The 18,565-nt window shown below is 43.4% G+C and overlaps 1 protein-coding gene across 3 annotated transcripts in view; it reads left to right on the plus strand.

Moving 5' to 3' along the window:
• Nucleotides 1-17,191, plus strand: part of Rprd2 (regulation of nuclear pre-mRNA domain containing 2) — a 48,201-nt gene extending 31,010 nt beyond the window's left edge. For 2 of the 3 annotated variants that reach the window (XM_032897721.1, XM_032897722.1), the window contains 5 exons: nt 217-392; nt 5,114-5,396; nt 6,768-7,028; nt 8,962-9,162; nt 14,091-17,191. In XM_032897721.1, coding sequence (XP_032753612.1) covers nt 217-392; nt 5,114-5,396; nt 6,768-7,028; nt 8,962-9,162; nt 14,091-16,831 — 3,662 coding nt within the window. In that variant the 3' untranslated portion in view covers nt 16,832-17,191. The remainder of the gene's footprint in view (nt 1-216; nt 393-5,113; nt 5,397-6,767; nt 7,029-8,961; nt 9,163-14,090) is intronic. The other variant, XM_032897723.1, reaches the window with a different exon arrangement.
• Nucleotides 17,192-18,565: the final 1,374 nt, after the last annotated feature.

Consider the following 18,565-nt stretch of genomic DNA (forward strand, 5'->3'; position numbering starts at 1 on the left):
CAGGCAGAGAGTCTGAGGCCATCATGGGCTACATACATAGTGAATTTAAGATACGGTTGGTTTGCCTAGTCACTCTCTTAAAACAAAAATGACTACACCAAGGCAGCAAGAAAAGTGCCAAGAAGAGTAAGAACTGTGGCATGGAAAGGGATTTCACTCAGAGGATTAACTTTTACTTTTCTAGTCTTGATATAAGTACTTTCTCCATCCTTTCAGATAAAACAGGTGGAAAGAAGTTCTCCAAAGAATTTGAAGAAGCAAGTTCCAAGCTAGAGGAATTTGTGAATGGACTAGATAAGCAGGTGAAAAATGGGCCCTCGCTAACGGAAGCATTAGAGAATGCTGGGATCTTCTATGAAGCACAGTACAAGGAAGTGAAAGTGGTAGCTAATGTAAGTACTTGTGCCTGTTTGATTACCCAGTGCTCACTGTGTGTCAGACTCTGCCTATACAGATGAGCATTAGAGGCTCCACTGCACAAATGGATAGTTAGTATCCTCACACAAGGCCTTAGAGCCGGTGGATTAGAGTAAGACACGGATCTTGGGGGCTGGAGAGATGACTCCACCATCTTCCAGAGGTCATGAGTTCAATTCCTAGCACCCACATGGTGGCTCACAATCATCTGTAATGGGATCGATCCAATGCCCTCTTCCGGTGTGTCCAAACACAGCTACAGCGTACTCACATATATAAAATAACTGATGAATTAAAAAATATATTCTCTTAAAAAAAAAAAGACATGACTCCTTCAGATACCAAGAGTCATGTACATCCTAACAATAGTGTCTTAGTATTTCTTTATTTCTCTTCCTATACATTTAGATATTACAAGGATTTTTTTTTTTTTTTTTTTTTTTTTTGGTTCTTTTTTTGGTTCTTTTTTTCGGAGCTGGGGACCGAACCCAGGGCCTTGCGCTTCCTAGGCAAGCGCTCTACCACTGAGCTAAATCCCCAACCCCTACAAGGATTTTTTTAAAGCTGGGGTACCATAATGACTAGAGATACTGTAGTAATTGTTAATTACTTTTTTAAATTAATTTTTAATGCAAGTGGTCAAAGAACCAAATTTGGTAATTCAGAATGTTGGAGTAAAGTAGTAGTTTTCTTGAGAAGAAGGGGACCCCTTCCTCAAGTCATGTATATGTACAACGATACAATACATAGATATATAAAAAGTTTATCCCTATGGGGGACAGATCTTAACAGAAAGCCTGAAGTCGTTTCCTAGAATGTTTTAATGAAAGGTTTCAGCTTCAGCTAACAAGAAGCGATTCCTCCAACCTCCAGAAGTGCATGAGTTACTATAACAACTCATATTGTAACCAGACCCTTTGCTTTTGAATTTTATCTTGCTTAATGTTTCTTTTTCCTTTCTGTTAATTTTACTCTTTTAGAAGTTCACAGTATTATAGAAATGGAAACAAAGACTAGAAATACATATGGGTAAAACATATATGACTCTCTACATAGACTATACTAGTTTTAGAATCTGGTAAGATGCCTTAAAGGGTGGTAAAGGTACTTGCTGCCAAACCCGATGACCTACGTTCAGTCCCTAGGACTCGCCTGGTAGGAGAAAACCAGCTTTCCCACAGACTTATCTGTGACAGCTGTCTGCTTGCTGTAGCATACACTCACCCATATGCCCACCTCCAGAATACATATGTATAATTTATTATTTGTTGAGGTATGTATTTACTATTATTCAGTATATATAAGTTATATACATATAACTTATAGAGAGGGAGAGGGAGACGAGAGGCAAAGGGAGAGAGGCAGAGGTCCGTGAAAAACTGGGTGTTGTTACATACCTTTGATCCAGCACTCAGGAGGTGGAGGTGGAGGCAAACGGGTCTCTGAATACAAGGCCAGCCTGGTCTATAGAGCTAGTTCCAGGACAGCTAGGGCTAAAGAGAAACTTGTCTCAAAAACTAAGTGTGTGTGTGTGTGTGTGTGTGTGTGTGTGTGTGTGTGTACACATACACTTTTAAAACTTTCTTATCGGGAGGCATGTGTAAGAGAGTGGACAGGAACATATCCTATGGCACATGTGTACGTCAGAAGATAAAACAGTAACAACAAACAAAAAGTGGTTGGTCAGTTCTGCCCTTCCTCTTGTCAAGATCTCAGCCATTTGAGGCTCTAATTTTGTTTCCCTGTACTGTGAAAAGCCCTACTCATTAGTGTAATTGACCTTTTGTGTCCTTTTTGTCTGGACACTCAAGTTTTTACACTGTTCCCCAAAACCCAAACCTCAGGGAACAGGACACCACTGACACTAACCAGCTTTCTCCATGGTCTTTCTGCTGGTGCCCTTCTCTTAAGTTTTGGTCGCACCAGCAGTTTCCAGTACATTCAGATACACTGTGATGTTCTCTGTTGTGTGCGTTGTATATGAAGGTGTGTATGTGCATTGTCTGTGAAGGTGTGTATGTGCATTGTCTGTGAAGGTGTGTATGTGCATTGTATGTGAAGGTGTGTATGTGCATTGTATGTGAAGGTGTGTATGTGCATTGTCTGTGAAGGTGTGTATGTGCATTGTCTGTGAAGGTGTGTATATGCATTGTATGTGAAGGTGTGTATGTGCATTGCAGTGCACTTGCCTGCACGTGCACATAGGGAGGTCACTGGAGGTTGTCGACTGCAGGTGTCTTCTCTTTTTTCCCCCCAAAGATTTATTTATTTTAATTTTATGTGTATGAGTGTTTTGTCTACAAGCATGTCTATATCATGTACATACTGTGGGTTCTGGATGGACCCAGGTCCTCCGGCCTCCTTCTTTATTTGAGACAAGATCTCTCACTGACCTTGAATCTTATTGTTTCAGCTAGACTGGCACATAGCAAGTCCTCAGGATCTTCCTGTCCTGCCCTGACCCTTCCACCCACAGCACTGTTACAGTCACCGGTTACTGAACCCAGTGCTCAGTGAGACATCTCCCCAACTTCTGGGTTCCATCTGCCTAGGTTTTTTTGATGTTGGGTTTTTTTCCAGGGAGATGCGGGGCGGGGGCGGGGGCGGGGGCGGGGGCGGGGGGTTGTATAGCCCTAGCTGTTTTAGGACTCATCCTCAAACTGACCTCAAACTCAGAGGCTGCCTCAGCCTCCTGGGTGCTGGGTTTAAATGTATGCTACCATGCCAAACTTGTGTGTGCGCTCTCTCGCTCTCTCTCTCGCTCTCTCTCTCTCTCTCTCTCTCTCTCTCTCTCTCTCTCTCCCCCTCTTTCCCTTCCTTCCCTCCCCTCCCCCCTTTCTCTCTGTCTCAAAGATTTATTGAGGTATATGGGTGTTTGTCTTCATTCACATCTGCATATCAGAAAAGGACATTGGATCCCGTGGAACTACAGTTCTAGACAGTTTTGAGCTGCCGTGTGGGTACTGGGGATTCAGCCACTGCTTTTAGCCACTGAGGCACATCTCCAGCACATGTGGCTCCACGCCTGCCTGACCCCCACCCCCTCCCATTTTGTAAGAATTTTTTGAGGTTTTTTTTTTTGTTATTGTTGTTTTGGTTTTTTTGTTTTTTTAACTTTTCAAAATTTACTTTGTACATGAATATATGCCTCTGCATACACATCTGTGTATCACGTTGATGCAGTGTTCTTGGAGTCTAGAAGAGAGTGTCAAGTCAGCTGTAATCTGTAGGTGGTTATAAGCCACCCATGTGGGTGCTGGGAATTGAACTATGTCCTCTGGAAGAGCAGTCAGTGCTCCTAAACTGCTGAGCTATGTCTTGAGCCTTTGTATGTGTTGTCTACATGTATGTGTATGTACATGACCATGACAGGTGTGCCTTTTGTCCTCAAAGGCAGAAAGAGAGTGTTAGATCTCTTGGAATTGGAGTTACAAGCAGTTGTGACCTCTCATGTGGGTTCTGGGAAACTGAATGCAAGTTCTCTGTAAGAGTAGCCAGTGTCCTTATCTCCTAGGTGCTGGGATTGCAGACATGTGCCACTGTACCCAGTATATTAGTTAGTGTCTTTTTAAATATCTAGCCAAAATAATACCTACAATGTGACAGTTCAAGACTCTGAAAACAAAAGGAAGGGAGGGTAAGGTAGCTGAATGTAAGCACCTGCTACCAAACCTAAAGACCTGGGCAGTGGAGGGGAGAGAGCTCCTCTCACAGTTTGCTCTCTGACCTCTGCATATGCAGTGATTTAAAAAGCACCAAGCTTTAAGATAATCAAGAGATGAAGACACGGCAGCAGGCCACTGAGATGGCTCTGCAGGTAAAGACAAGTCTTTTCAGGAGTTGCATGCCATGGTGCATATTCACACACACACACACACACACACTCTCTCTCTCTCTCTCTCTCTCTCTCTCTCTCTTTCTCTCTCTCTCTCTCTCTCTCACACACCCACTCACTCACACTTAAGTAGTAAGAAAAAGGAGCTAGATAATCGGTTTACAGCAAGTTATTGGCATCAGCATTAGCCATGATGAGTTGTGAGTGTATTAGAATGGCAGCTCTGTGCTCTTCCTCCTAAACACTCATGACCTCTGTCTAATCATGAAAAAAAATCACTAGACAAATATCAATTGACCTTTCCAGTGTTCTTCTGAATTATTAAAGTAAATATACACATTTGTTAAAGTCATCAGGAACAAATTTCAAGAATATCACAAATGAGAGACCGGGGAAACATGACTTCTGTGGGATCTGAAATCCAATACTGACTTAGAAATGGAATAGTGGGCAAAAAAGAGGAAATCTGGACAAAGCAAAAACTTTGGTGAATAATTGCTAATACCAGCTCATGACTGTGACTGACACAGCATTTCTATCAAGTTAAGCAAAGTTTGAGCACATACAAGACTTGAGTTCGATCTTTGGAGCCTGCATAAAAATGGAAGAAAAAAACTTACTCCAGTCTTCCTGTGACCTTCACATACACATCATGGCCTACCCACCCATTATCCATCATATACACATACACAATAAACTTAAAAGATTTCTAACAGTTGAGGGTAGTAATATCACTGAGCAGAAGTAAAAACCCAAGACTACTCTGTGCTCTGCGATATTCTTATTTTGTGCCAGTTTTGTCAAATGATAGCTAGGTGTTCCTTATGTCAAGAAATAAGCACTTTTCTTTCTCTCTCTTAGGCTTACAAAACCTTCGCTAACCGAGTAAACAACTTAAAGAAGAAGTTGGATCAGTTGAAGTCAACCCTTCCTGATCCTGAGGAGTCACCAGTACCCTCTCCAAGTATGGATGCTCCTTCTCCAACTGGTTCCGAGTCTCCATTTCAGGGCATGGGAGGTGAAGAATCCCAGTCACCAACCATGGAGAGTGACAAATCTGCCACACCTGAGCCTGTGACAGATAACCGTGACGTGGAGGACATGGAACTCTCAGATGTGGAAGATGATGGATCAAAAATCATTGGTAGGCCTGCCATGGTTCCCACAGTTAATCAGCACACAGAGGAGGAAAGGTTCTCATTGACTGATCTTCCACAGACCTGGAGGTCAGAGCCACAGCCTTTCACAGGCAGTGTGCCCAGTATTCATAACAATTTTATTTTTATGCATTACAGAATACAAATAGTTTGGATATATTTAGTAAATTATAATACAAGAATTTGTAACACTTAAGTGCTTTTTGTTTCTTCTTAAAGTGACTAGTGTGAATAAATGGCTCAATGGTTAGGAGTACTTGCTGGTCTTGCAAAGGACCCGAGTTCAGTTCCCACCACTCACTTGGCAATTCACGATTGCCTGTAACTCCAGTTCCAAGGGATCTGATATTCTCTTATGTCCTCCCTGGACACCAGGCAGAAATGTGCATGTGAATGCAGGCAAAATACACATAAGTAAATCAAAAAAACAATTTAAAGAAAAAGAATTCTAAAGCTGCAGTTTATTAACTATATTTTCACAGCTAACCTGAATTGGTTTTTGTCTGGCATCTGCACTTTTATAATTATTCTTATTAAGTACTTTGACTTCTGTTAAATTAAATAAGCTATTCACTACGTTCTTTAAAGTAGTAAGAGGAATATAGTCTAAAGTTGTTTTGTTTTCTTTTTTACACACAATATTTTTATTGATTATTTGGAAATTTCACATTATAACCTGGATCATACTGACTTTCCAGTCCCCTAGATCCCTGTCTCCTGCCCCCACGCCACCCCATCCCTGCCTCCACACATTCCCCAGCCAAAAAAAAAAAAAAAAAAGGAATAAAAAACCAAGTCCAACCAAAGTTTTTAAGACTTAGAGCATTGCAGTTTCAGATTAGTATTAGTACCTAGGGGCTGGAGAGATGGCGTAGCAGGTAGGAGCGCTGGCTGCTCTTCTCCATTCCCAGCACACAGTGGCAGCCCTCTGCTTCTGTATGTCCACTTCCAGGAAGTCCGATGCCTTTTTCTGACCTCTTGGGGCACTGCATACACATGGAACACATACATACAGACATATAAAATTCATATACATAAAATAAATTTGAAAAATAATTAGTGTCTGTTAAACTCACAGTTGGACAACTTGTAGAAGCAAAAACATCATAATAATGTGTATGAGTTTTTGTTACTAAGAAAGTTGTTCATGAAAAAAAAAAAACAATACTTTGTGGCAACCATCATCTCCATAAAACAGTACAAATAAATAGCAAATAAAGATATGTTCTCAAGAATGTAATGTGGTGTAGGGCTACCTGTCTTCAAATTAGGAAATATTAGAACATAACATTGTTTCGTTTTGGACATAAAATCTAGAAAATAGGTCATAAAATTGTCTCCTTTGTTTGTTCAAACAGTGGAGGACAGGAAAGAAAAACCTGTGGAGAAACCAGCTGTCTCTACTGGTGTGGTCACCAAGTCAACAGAAAATATCTCAAAAACCTCACCATGTGCCCCACCGTCTGTGCCCACGACAGCAGCCCCGCCTCTCCCAAAGCCTCTGAACACTTCACTTCTGTCCCCTTCCCCAACTTTGGTTTTGCCAAACCTGGCAAATGTGGATCTGGCAAAGATCAGTTCCATCCTTAGCAGCCTAACATCAGTCATGAAAAATACGGGTAAGTGAGCCCAGTGACGATGCTAAACCACTGATTTCCATCTTTTTTCTTTTTTTTAACTGAACCATCAAAGTGGTTTTGGTTTGGTTTGTTGTTTTTTTTTTTGTTTTTGTTTTGTTTTGTTTTTTTTGTGGGTGGTGGTGGTGAAATTTCTTAAAATTTTTTCATCAAAAATACATTTAAAGTGGATAGACACCATAGAAAAATCAAAAAATAATCTTACTACATCAAAGAAAAACACCCATGTATCTGGATTTGAGGGATTCTATTTGGATACTTTGTCTTTAATAATTGAAGCATTGTCTATATTATCTTTAAATCGGCTTATTAAAACTTAAGTATGTATCACAGATTTTATGTTATTAAATATTCATCTAAACAGCTGGTTGTGATGGCACACATCTGTAATCTCAGCACTTGGGAAAAGAGGCAGAAGCATCAGGAGTTCAAGGATAGCCTGGGCTACATGAGGCCCATTCTGAACAGAAATGATGGAGATCGGTCAGGAGACGGTTCTGTGAGTGAAGTGCTTGATTCGCAAGCGTGAGGGAGGGCCTGAGTTTAGATTGCCAGCACCCATAGAAAACCAGGCTGAGCTCTGTGTGTGTAAGCCCACTGTTGGGAGTGAGTACAGACAGGTAGAGACTGGGGAGTGGCAACCAGTCAAGCAGAAACTGGAAGTTCCAGTGATTGACATCATCTCCCAAAATTAGATAGTGACAGAGGAAGACACACAGTGTCATTTTGGTCTCCATGTGCATACAATGTGGGAGTGTATAACTGTGCATAGATCACACTCAGAAAAAGTCATCTACAGCAATGGCTTTATATGATAAGAATTGTTACTAGACATTACTGTTTCCAGCTTTTCACTTTATAAAGAAAATTGAACTCCTTGTCATGCAAACCTGATGAGACCTACATTCAATCTCCAGGATCCATGTAAAGGTGGCAGGAGTGATGTGGCTCCATTAAATTCTCCCATTAGCCACACACTAACAATGATAAATGTGATAATAGACTGTACTGCACAACACGCAGGTGCAGGAGGACACAGACACATTTTCTCACCTGTGCCTGCCCATGCTGTAGTATTTTTGGGGAAATAATGAGCATGTGAACTAGATGTGCTGCCACCTGTAACATGAGCACTAAGGAGGCCAAGCAGGAAGACTAAGAATTACAGGCCAGCCTGGGGTATATTATGAGACCCTGTTTAAAAAAATACAAAACCAAAAGGCAGCATATAGCTTTTAAATTGTTATCCAAGAGTATACTACTTTATATACCTAGTGTTTCGAATTTTAATTGTTCCTAACCCTTCCCATTGTCATGTTCAATCTTGAAAAGATAATATCTATATTTTTATTAAAGATTATTTTTCATTTGTTCATTTATCTTTCTTTGTAAAACATCTGTTCATAGTGGTTTTGTCATATTTTAAGAAATCAAATGTTTTCTTGCGTCTGCATTTACCTTTTTACTGTGTTGATAACTGACCCAGTGTTTTGAAGTGCAAAAGTGTAAAGGGCTTTATTTGTATAATGTCACTTTAAAGGCTGTGTAAGAGAAAAACCCTTGCCACTCACATAGACACGTGGTGACAGCGTTCTGCAGTGGCAGTGCCTTTGATCCCGCCATCCTGCTGGATTCGCTGAGCATCATGGGAGCAGAAGCAGGTTGCCTGCTCTGTTCTGGTTGCCACTCTGAAAACCAAGGAATATGCATGAAAATAACATAGTGCTTGTTTGTTTTAAGACTATTCCAAATAGAAACAACAGTTCTTATCTTCAGATGTTTTTCTTTGTATATGTCAAAATGGGCACTACTTGTGGATCAGTCACCAGAATTACTATTAAAACAATCTTTGATTGAGTGGAAAGTGTCATGAATTGAGCATTGCATTTTCTTGAGTTCATCTTTCTGCCACCAGGGGTCAGTTCTGCATCAAGACCTTCTCCAGGAACTCCTACCAGTCCCAGCAGCCTCAGCAGTGGCCTGAAAACACCTGCACCCGCCACAACACCATCTCACAACCCTCTGGCAAATATCCTGTCAAAGGTGGAGATCACCCCAGAGAGCATCCTCTCTGCTCTTTCTAAAACCCAGACACAGTCAGCCCCTGCACTTCAAGGTAAACTGACATGTGCCAGAGGGACTTGAATTGTGAATGTTTGTCTCCAGTGTAACCTTGAATTCTAGTTCTGAGGAATGCAAAGCCATGAAGTATACCATATAGTTAATTCATTACTGTCTTTATAGTTACCATTTATGACATGGCAGTTACAGAATTGCAAATGTCATCACTAAAAGAGACTCTAAATATTTATAGTAATATCCTCCGTTCAGGTAAGGAAACTAGGCTCATGAGTGATGTGGTTGGTTAAGGTGATGAGTCTGGACTGAGACTAGAAGCCAGACGTGTTGCTTAGCTAATACTCTATCCTGCAACAGAGCACTGCTGGGCTTCCTTTAACCCTAGCTCTTAGTGCAGGGTGGGGAGAGAGAGAGAGAGAGAGAGAGAGAGAGAGAGAGAGAGAGAGAGAGAGAGAGAGAGAGAGAGAGAGAGAGAGTGTTTTGAGTTTTTATATATAACTTATAATCAAATATAACCTTATATATATATATTTTTTTTTTCTCCCTCCTATCTGTAGTCTCTGCCTCATTTAAACTTCTCTTTTTGGCTTTCTCAGCTATGTCTTGTACATAAAATTGCTTCAGTTTTTCATGAATCATATTTGATCTTTCTTATTTTCCAGATTCCTACACAACCCTTCTTAAACATCTCAGTGTAATTATGCAGTTAATTGTAATTTCCAGAACAGTATCATCGTTGTTAAAGCCAGGTAGTTCTAGGTAACATTTAGCAATGACTAGAGACACTTTGTTTCAACTGGGACAGAAACTCTGTTTAGCATTAATGGGTCAAGGTCAGAGAAACGTTGAATATCTTATAATGCATAGAATAGTTTTCAACCACAAAAATGTACCCAGACTAGAATATCAGCAGACAAGGTGAGGAACCCTATCCTTATGAGTTGAAAGAAATGTGCTCTGACAAGATGAGAAATAAAAACACAGAAAATAACCTCTTAATGGAATATAGCAGAGTTTGTCACCTTTCTTTTGCTTTTAGAAAATGGAACTCTTAGCCAAGTGTGGTGGCTATAATTCCAGCACTTGGAAGGCAGAGGCGGGTGGATCTCTGTGAATTCCAGGCCAGGGTAGTCTACAGAGCACGTTCCAAAACAGCCAGAGCTACACAGAAAGATCATGAAAGGGGTGGGGTGGGGTCCTTTTTGTTTGTTTGTTTGTTTGTTTTTGACTTATTTATTTGTTGCTGTTTTCAGTCACATGAGAAGAAGGCATAGGGTTCTATTACAGGTGGTTGTGAGCCACCATGTGGTTGCTGGGAATTGAACTCAGGACCTCCGGAAGAGCAGTCAGTGCCCTTAACTGCTGAGCCATCTAAACTTTTCAGCATGCTAAGGACATAAATACTCATGTTCACCCTAACACTGTAAAAAATCTTTCAGAGGCCAACAAGATAGCTTAGTCGATAAAGCCACTTGCTGCCAAACCAGACTACCTGAGACCCACATGGCGGAAGAAGAAACTCTGCTCCCTCAAATTGTTCTCTCTTTATCACACATACACAGAGTATAGTTTTTTTTTAAGACTTTTGTTTTGGGGTTGGGGATTTAGCTCAGCGGTAGAGCACTTGCCTAGCAAGCGCAAGGCCCTAGGTTCGGTCCCCACCTCCGGGAAAAAAAAAAAAGAAAGAAAAAAAAAAGACTTTTTGTTTTTTAAACAAAAAAGAAATTTTGTCCAGGTGTGGGTATGGCGGTACATGCCTTTAATTAGCACTTAGGAGGCAGAGGCAGGCAGCTTTCTTGAGTTAGAGGGCAGCCTGGTCTGCAGTGTGAGTTTGAGGACAATCAAGGCTACACAGAGAAACCCTATCTTTTAAAAAAAAATTTTTTTCCTTAGAACTTTATTTTAATTTTGCTATCCACAGTCCTACTGATGGATTTAAAAAAAAAAAAAAAAAGGCTTCACAGCTTGTCGAGGTAAAGAAGTATAATAAAGTGTCAAAAAGAAGTTTATGTCTTACAAAATATAAGTAACAGCTGTCTCTTTTCACTTATTTATAGGGGAGGGGTTTATGTGCCTTTATTCTTACGGAGGTCAAAGGACAACTTGTAGAAATTGTTTCTCTTCCCTACAATATGGATGCTGAGAATCAAACTCAAGTCTGCGGGCTCGGCATCGGGTGCCTTACCCATTGAGCCCCCGCACTAACTTGACAGTAACCGTCTTTGAGAAAGCAGTAGTCTATGGAAGAAGTCTGAGATAAAACTGAGTATCTTTAAAAAGTCTTGCATACCTCACATCTGTAGTCTTAGCATTTGGTCATGATTGCTATGATTTCTAGGCTAACCCTGGGCTGTGTAGCAAATGTGTGTTTGAGAAAACAGTAAATAAACAAGTAGACAGGCATGGCGCTGCACGCCTTTAACCCCAGCACTGAGGAAGCAGAGGCCGGTGAGTCTGAAGCCATCATGGTCTATGTTGTGAGTTCTAGGGCAGCCACGGTTATGTAGTGAGACTAACCCTGTCTCAAAAAACAAACAAAAGAATAAATAAACAAAGGGTAGACCTGGTTTGTGTGACCCTTACTTGGGTCAGACTGGCAGAAGTATCGTAATTTATCCAGTGTTGGCTAAAGAGCAAGTGCTAGGCCACCACGGGGTATACAGCAAGACTTAAAAAGACCCATCTGAACCAGGGCTGTAGCTCAGTGCAAAGCACTTGCCTACACATGTAGAGCAAAACAAGAAGAACAGTTAAGTTTGTCTCTACTGCTGCGAGTTTGTAGACGTTTTAGCCACCATAGACGTAATGATGAACTTTTCTCGAAACTCTGAAAATGGAGCTCTGGTAAGACTCAGATACTGTTGATCCTGAGTTTACAGTTATAGAACTCAACACACCACAGATGTCCTGTTGCCTTTGGTAGTTAAGAAATGGAAGCAGCCTCGGTACCCATCCACAGATAGTTAAACAAAGTGTGCACATATGTCCGTTTGGATTTAATTCAGCTATATGAAGAAAATGAAAAATACAGTATTTGCAAGAAAATGAGTGTAACCAGAGACCATTGTGTTAAGCAGAGTAAGCTAGACAGAAAGACAATTTGGGCCCTCTGGAAGAGCAAACAATGCTCTCAACTGCTTGGCCTGCTCCAGCCACTCTTCTGGCTGGCTGGCTTGCTTGTTTTATTTATTTTTGAGGTGGGGTCTCAACTATATAGTTCTGGCTGACCTTGAGCTCGCTATGGAGACCAGTTTGGCTTTGGATGCATGGAGATCTGCCTGCTTCTGCTTCTGCAGTATTGGGATGAAAGCCATGTGCTACCACAGCCTGACTCTTTTTTTTCTAAACTGTGGCTGTAGAAGACCCAATGGCTTGTCTTCCAGTGACTCCTGAGCACATATAGTGTACATTTACACAAACATATACACAAATAAAAACAGGCAGATCTCCATGCATTCAAGGCAAAACTAATCTACATAGTGAGCACCCAGCATTTAAAAAGTGGAACCAAGAGGATTAGAATGTAAGGCCACATTTAGCTACATAAGGAATGTGAGGCCAGCCTGGATTCCATAAGAACTCCCACCCCCCAAACAGACAGGGCCGGAAAGATGATGCTCAGGCCTGAAGAACATTTACTGCTCCACAGAGGACTTAGGCTCGGTTCCCAGCATCCACATGGCCGCTCATACCCAACCCTAGCTAAGGAGATCTGATGCCTTTTCCTGGTCTCCATGGACACATGAGGGTGTGTGTGTGTGTGTGTGTGTGTGTGTGTGTGTGTGTGTGTGTGTGTGTGGTGTGTATACACAATATCCATACACATAAAAAAATGAATGCTTTTTTGAAGAGAGAAGGTGAGCAAAAATGCCTCAGTGGGTAAGTGCACTTGTCACAAGCCTGATGACCTAGTTTGGTATTGCAGCCCATATAAAGGTAAAAGGAAATAATTGATCCCACAGAATTGTCCTCTAATCATTCCATGCATGCTGTGTGTGGCACATGTACCAATACACAAACTCATACACAGTAAAAATTTTGAAAGAAAATATTGTTCCTAAAAAAGTAATTCTGGTTACTGGCTGTGGTGATTCACACCTTTAAACATGGGGTGGGAACATGGGAGGTTGTACAGAAGCTAATAGATCTCTCTAAGTTCAGGCTAGCCTGGTCTACACAGGAATGTAGGAATACATAGCGAGACCCTGACTCAAAAAAGAGTAACACCGGGGATTAGAGACATGGTTTGGTGAATAAAAGCGTTGGCTGTTCTTCCAAAAGACCTAGGTTTGATTCCCAGCACCCACATAGAGTCTACAACTGTCACTCCAGTTCCAGGGATCCAGTGCCTTTTCCTGGCCTTCTTGGGCACCAGGAATGCATGTGGTGCATAGAGATAACTGAGGACAAAACACCATACACATATAAAATAAAAGCATTGATCTAGCGATAGGCAAACTTGTTGAAAAAATATTCCAGCCTGAGGTTTTACATACGTTCTTTTCCTCTTGAGAACAACAGTGCATGCTAATGTGTCAGAATAAACTACAAGGCAGTGGGAATATTCATTTGTGTTTAGAGATCCCACAGCTCGAGCACAGATGCTGGCTTAGAATGTTGTGTCAGAAGGAATTTGCTTCCTTTCCTCTGCTGCTTTGCTTTGTTGAAGCTGTGAATGATTCTGACATTAAAAATCCCTCTCTTTCCTGTTTCCTTTTATTACGGGACTTGCATCTGGATTGTTCTAGGACTATCTGAGTGCTTTGCTGTCTTAGATTGATAAATAGACCTGATTTGTTTTGTCTCATCTAGGCACTGCCTGTTTAGTCTAGATTCCTTTTAACTTCATATTTTAAAGTCTATCTGGTTCCCACCAGAGTGAGTGATGGTATCTAATAAGCCTGCCTTGTTTTCATTATAGTGTGGGTAGTTGTTCTCTTTAACCCCTCTAATCTGTTTCTGCAGGCTTGTCATCTTTACTTCAGAGTGTCACTGGGAACCCTGTGCCAGCCAGTGAAGCTGCTTCACAGAGCACTGCGGCCTCCCCTGCCAGCACCACAGGCTCTGCTGTAAAGGGGAGAAATCTGCTCTCCAATACCCAGTCTTTTATTTCCAAGAGCTTCAACTATTCTCCCAATTCTTCAACTTCTGAAGTTTCTTCCACGTCAGCAAGCAAGGCATCCGTTGGGCAGAGCCCAGTCCTCCCAAGCACTACTTTTAAACTACCGTCCAGTTCTTTAGGATTTACAGGCACACACAATACTAGCCCTGCTGCCCCACCTACTGAAGTTGCCATGTGCCAATCCTCAGAGGTCTCCAAGCCAAAGCCAGAATCAGAGTCCACTTCTCCAAGCCTGGAAATGAAGATCCACAACTTCCTGAAAGGTAATCCTGGTTTCAGCGGCTTGAACTTAAACATCCCAATCCTGAGCAGCCTGGGGTCCAGTGCCCCATCAGAGGGCCATTCCTCGGACTTCCAGCGCGGTCCTACCAGCACTTCAGTTGACAACATTGATGGAACTCCTGTTCGGGATGAACGGAGTGGGACACCCACCCAGGATGAGATGATGGATAAGCCCACATCCAGCAGTGTAGACACTATGTCCCTACTGTCTAAGATCATCAGCCCTGGTTCCTCAACACCCAGCAGTACAAGATCGCCACCTGCTGGAGGAGACGAAAGCTACCCCCAGGAGCCCCCCAGCTCTGTGTCTACATATCGACCCTTTGGCCTGAGCGGTGGCTCTCCCTACAAGCAGTCTTCTAGTGCAGTTGAGAGGCCGTCATCACTGATGGACTCTTCACAGGAAAAGCTCTTCCCAGATACTTCCTTCCAGGAAGATGAGGACTACCGAGACTTTGAATATTCAGGGCCTCCACCATCTGCCATGATGAACCTAGAGAAGAAACCAGCCAAATCTATCCTAAAGTCAAGCAAGCTTTCTGATGCCACTGAGTACCAGCCAATCCTGTCTAGTTACAACCACAGGGCCCAAGAGTTTGGGGGCAAGTCTGCCTTCCCTCCATCTGTAAGGGCCCTCCTGGACTCTAGTGAGAACTGTGACCGCCTCTCATCTCCCCCTGGGCTCTTTGGTGCCTTCAGCATAAGAGGGAGTGAACCTGGGTCTGAGCGGTCACCATCTCCAAGTAAAAATGATTCATTTTTCACCCCTGACTCCAACCACAGTGGCTTGTCTCAGTCTACTGCTGGACATCTCACTTTGCCACAGACGCAGTACCCAGACTCTCCTCACTCAGTCCCACATCGGTCCGTTTTCTCGTCACAGAATACCCTTGCCGCTCCAGCGGGTCACCCACCCACGTCAGGCGTGGAGAAAGTCCTGGCCTCTACGATTTCCACCACATCGACGATTGAGTTTAAGAACATGCTTAAAAATGCCTCACGCAAGCCCTCAGATGATAAGCATTTTGGCCAGACCCCCAACAAGGGTACTTCAAGTGATGGTGTCAGTCTGTCAAACCTCACCCAGCCCAGCTTGCCTACCACTGACCAGCAACAAGAAGAACACTATCGAATAGAAACTCGTGTTTCCTCCTCCTGTTTAGACTTGCCTGACAGCACAGAAGAAAAGGGGGCCCCCATAGAAACTCTAGGTTATCATAACGCAGCTAATAGGAGGATGTCAGGGGAGCCGATACAGACTGTAGAGTCTGTAAGAGTTCCTGGGAAGGGAAATAGAGGACATGGGCGGGAGGTTTCCAGAGTGGGTTGGTTTGATCTGAGCACACCAGGCAGCTCTTTTGACAATGGTCCCTCAAGTGCCTCTGAGTTGGCATCCCTTGGGGGTGGGGGCAGCGGAGGCCTAACTGGCTTTAAGACAACGCCGTACAAGGAACGGGCACCCCAGTTTCAGGAGAGTGTCACCAGCTTTCGTTCCAACAGTTTCAACTCAACATTTGAGCATCATCTCCCCCCATCCCCCTTGGAACATGGGACACCCTTCCAGAGAGAGCCAGTGGGGCCGTCATCTGCCCCACCTGCCCCTCCTAAGGATCATGGTGGTATCTTCTCTCGAGAGGCACCCACTCATCTGCCCTCTGTGGATCTTTCGAACCCCTTTACAAAGGAGGCATCTCTGGCCCATGCTGGCCCACCACCTCCTCCTGGAGAGCACAGTGGAGTTCCTTTCCCTCCACCACCCCCTCCTCCACCCCCTGGGGAACTTAGCAGTGGAGGGAGTGGTGTCCCCTTTGCTACTCCGCCCCCTCCTCCACCCCCTGTTGACCACTCTGGGGTTGTACCTTTCCCAACTCCACCACTGCCAGAGCATGGAGTGACTGGGGCTGTGGCAGTTTTTCCCAAGGACCATAGTTCCCTCCTTCAAGGGACCATGGCTGAGCATTTTGGGGTGCTCACAGGACCCAGGGACCTCAATGGCCCTGGTCTTAGCCGTGCACGAGAGAGCCTGAGCCTGCCTTCCCACCCTCTGGATCACCTGGGCCCAGCCCTTGGAGGAGGTGGGGGAGGCAACAGCAGCAGCAGTGGCCTTCCCTTGGGTCCTGCACACAGAGACGCCATCAGCCGAAGTGGTGTGGTTTTCCGGAGTCCCCGGCCAGACTTCCGGCCCAGGGAAGCTTTTCTCGGCAGAGACCCGTTCCACAGTTTAAAGAGGCCCAGGCCGCCTTTTGTTAGAGGCCCTCCGTTCTTTGCACCAAAACGCCCATTCTTCCCTCCCAGGTACTGATGGAAATCTGGGGAAGGCATTTTGAACAGTCTAGAGAGCATTGGAAGTAGCAGTTTGGTTTTTTGTTTTAATTTGTTTTTCCTTTCTTGATTTTTGTTTTGTTTCATTTTGTTTTTTAATGAAGGGCCTTCCTTCCAAATTCAGAAAGCATACATGGTAACAGTTTGCTATTATCCAGTCCTCTCTCCACACCTAGGACCTTTCCCAAGTTGTTTGTATTTTTTCTTAAAACAAAAAAACAAGTAAACATAACCAAAGCCACAATGGCTGGGGGTGTGGGGAGTGGGGAGGAAAACCGTTATTTTATCCCACCTATTGGAGAGATTATTTACATTCAAAATAAACCTTTGGTCAGCACAGGTACTAACGTGCAATGCTGGGTGTTATTTGGGTCTTGGCCTGGCTGGTGGTCAGTAGGAGGATCCCTGTCTCCTTCCCTCCAGCTAAGCAACGTCTGTAACCAGCTTGGCTCCCCCTTTATATTCTCTGCCCTGCAGAAGGCCTAGAGTGTGCAGAGAGACAGTGCAGGCAGTTCTGGGCCCGTCGGGTGTGTTTGCTTAATTCTAAGGCATGCTGAAACAGAGCACTTTGCCTTTTTTAAGCAGCCTCCACTGAACTATAACCAGGCAGTTACTCTGAGGCAGTACAAACTTCATACTATGTAGTAAAAAGTTCTCTTGCTGGATGTGGTGGCACACAGAACCCCAGCACTGGGAGGCAGGGACAAGAGAATGGCAAGTTTGAGGCCAGCTTGGGCTACGTAGTGGAACTTTGTCTCAAAAAGAAAGAAAAACGAAGTCTCTTTGTTGAAAGAAAAAGCTGAATATAATTTCAAGGTTAAAATGGGAAATGATCATAATGTGTAAAACTAGGGAAGGGTCATTCAGTGGTGCTGTGTGACCAACTATCCTTTGTAAACAAGGACAAGGGAAACATTTTGATGGTTCTGCATTTCTCTTCTAAGCCCTTGTCTTCTGATTTCCCTTACTTTTTCTCCCTCAGTTATTCTAAGTTGGTGAGTGTAGGTAAAATATCATCCCTGCCTTCTTAAATATTTAAGTAGACACTTTACTATGGTGCCTAACTGGTGGTTGTCAGCAAACATTAACTATTAGAGAAAGGAAAATATTTTGTCTTTATAGTTTCTTTCTGCCCCACCCCATCTCAGCCCTGTATTCACCTGTTCTTGCTGTTCAGAGGCGACTGAGTGGTATCCTTGTATGACAGCTGTGTAGGTGAGTCTTAGAGACAGGGGGGTGTTGCTGGCCATGCCTTTACAGAGAATCGGAGTCCTGGTGAGTCCATGTTAGCCCTCAGCAAATAGCAACTTGGTGCTTCCAGTGCCCACCTTCAATCCCCCACCCTCTTGTCACCTGCTACTTGTTCTGCCTGAGTCATTGCTGTGGCGGGGAGAGCTCTTCCCTGCAGTAAAGGGCTTGTTTGTGTTTCTGCATCTAGTTCTTAAGGGAAAGGCAATCACTGTGCTCGGAGTGTTTCTGTCTTTGTATCTGGGGAGCAAATACTGCACAGTAGGTTTTCTGTTGGTGTGTTGCACCAGGGTGCATGCTGATAATCTCCAGCTAGGTGTGCAAAACAGTGTGTTGAGCTTTTGAAGGAATTCCAGCAAGTGAACATGGAACTATAAAGGAGGTAAAGGAGTACTTTGGATTTCTCAGTGGGGTAGCAAAAATGGATGGAAGTGTGGCATGTGGTCAGAGACAACCCTTTGTCTCA

This window comes from Rattus rattus, chromosome 3, assembly GCF_011064425.1.
Source record: "Rattus rattus isolate New Zealand chromosome 3, Rrattus_CSIRO_v1, whole genome shotgun sequence".
Classification (NCBI taxonomy): domain Eukaryota; kingdom Metazoa; phylum Chordata; class Mammalia; order Rodentia; family Muridae; genus Rattus; species Rattus rattus.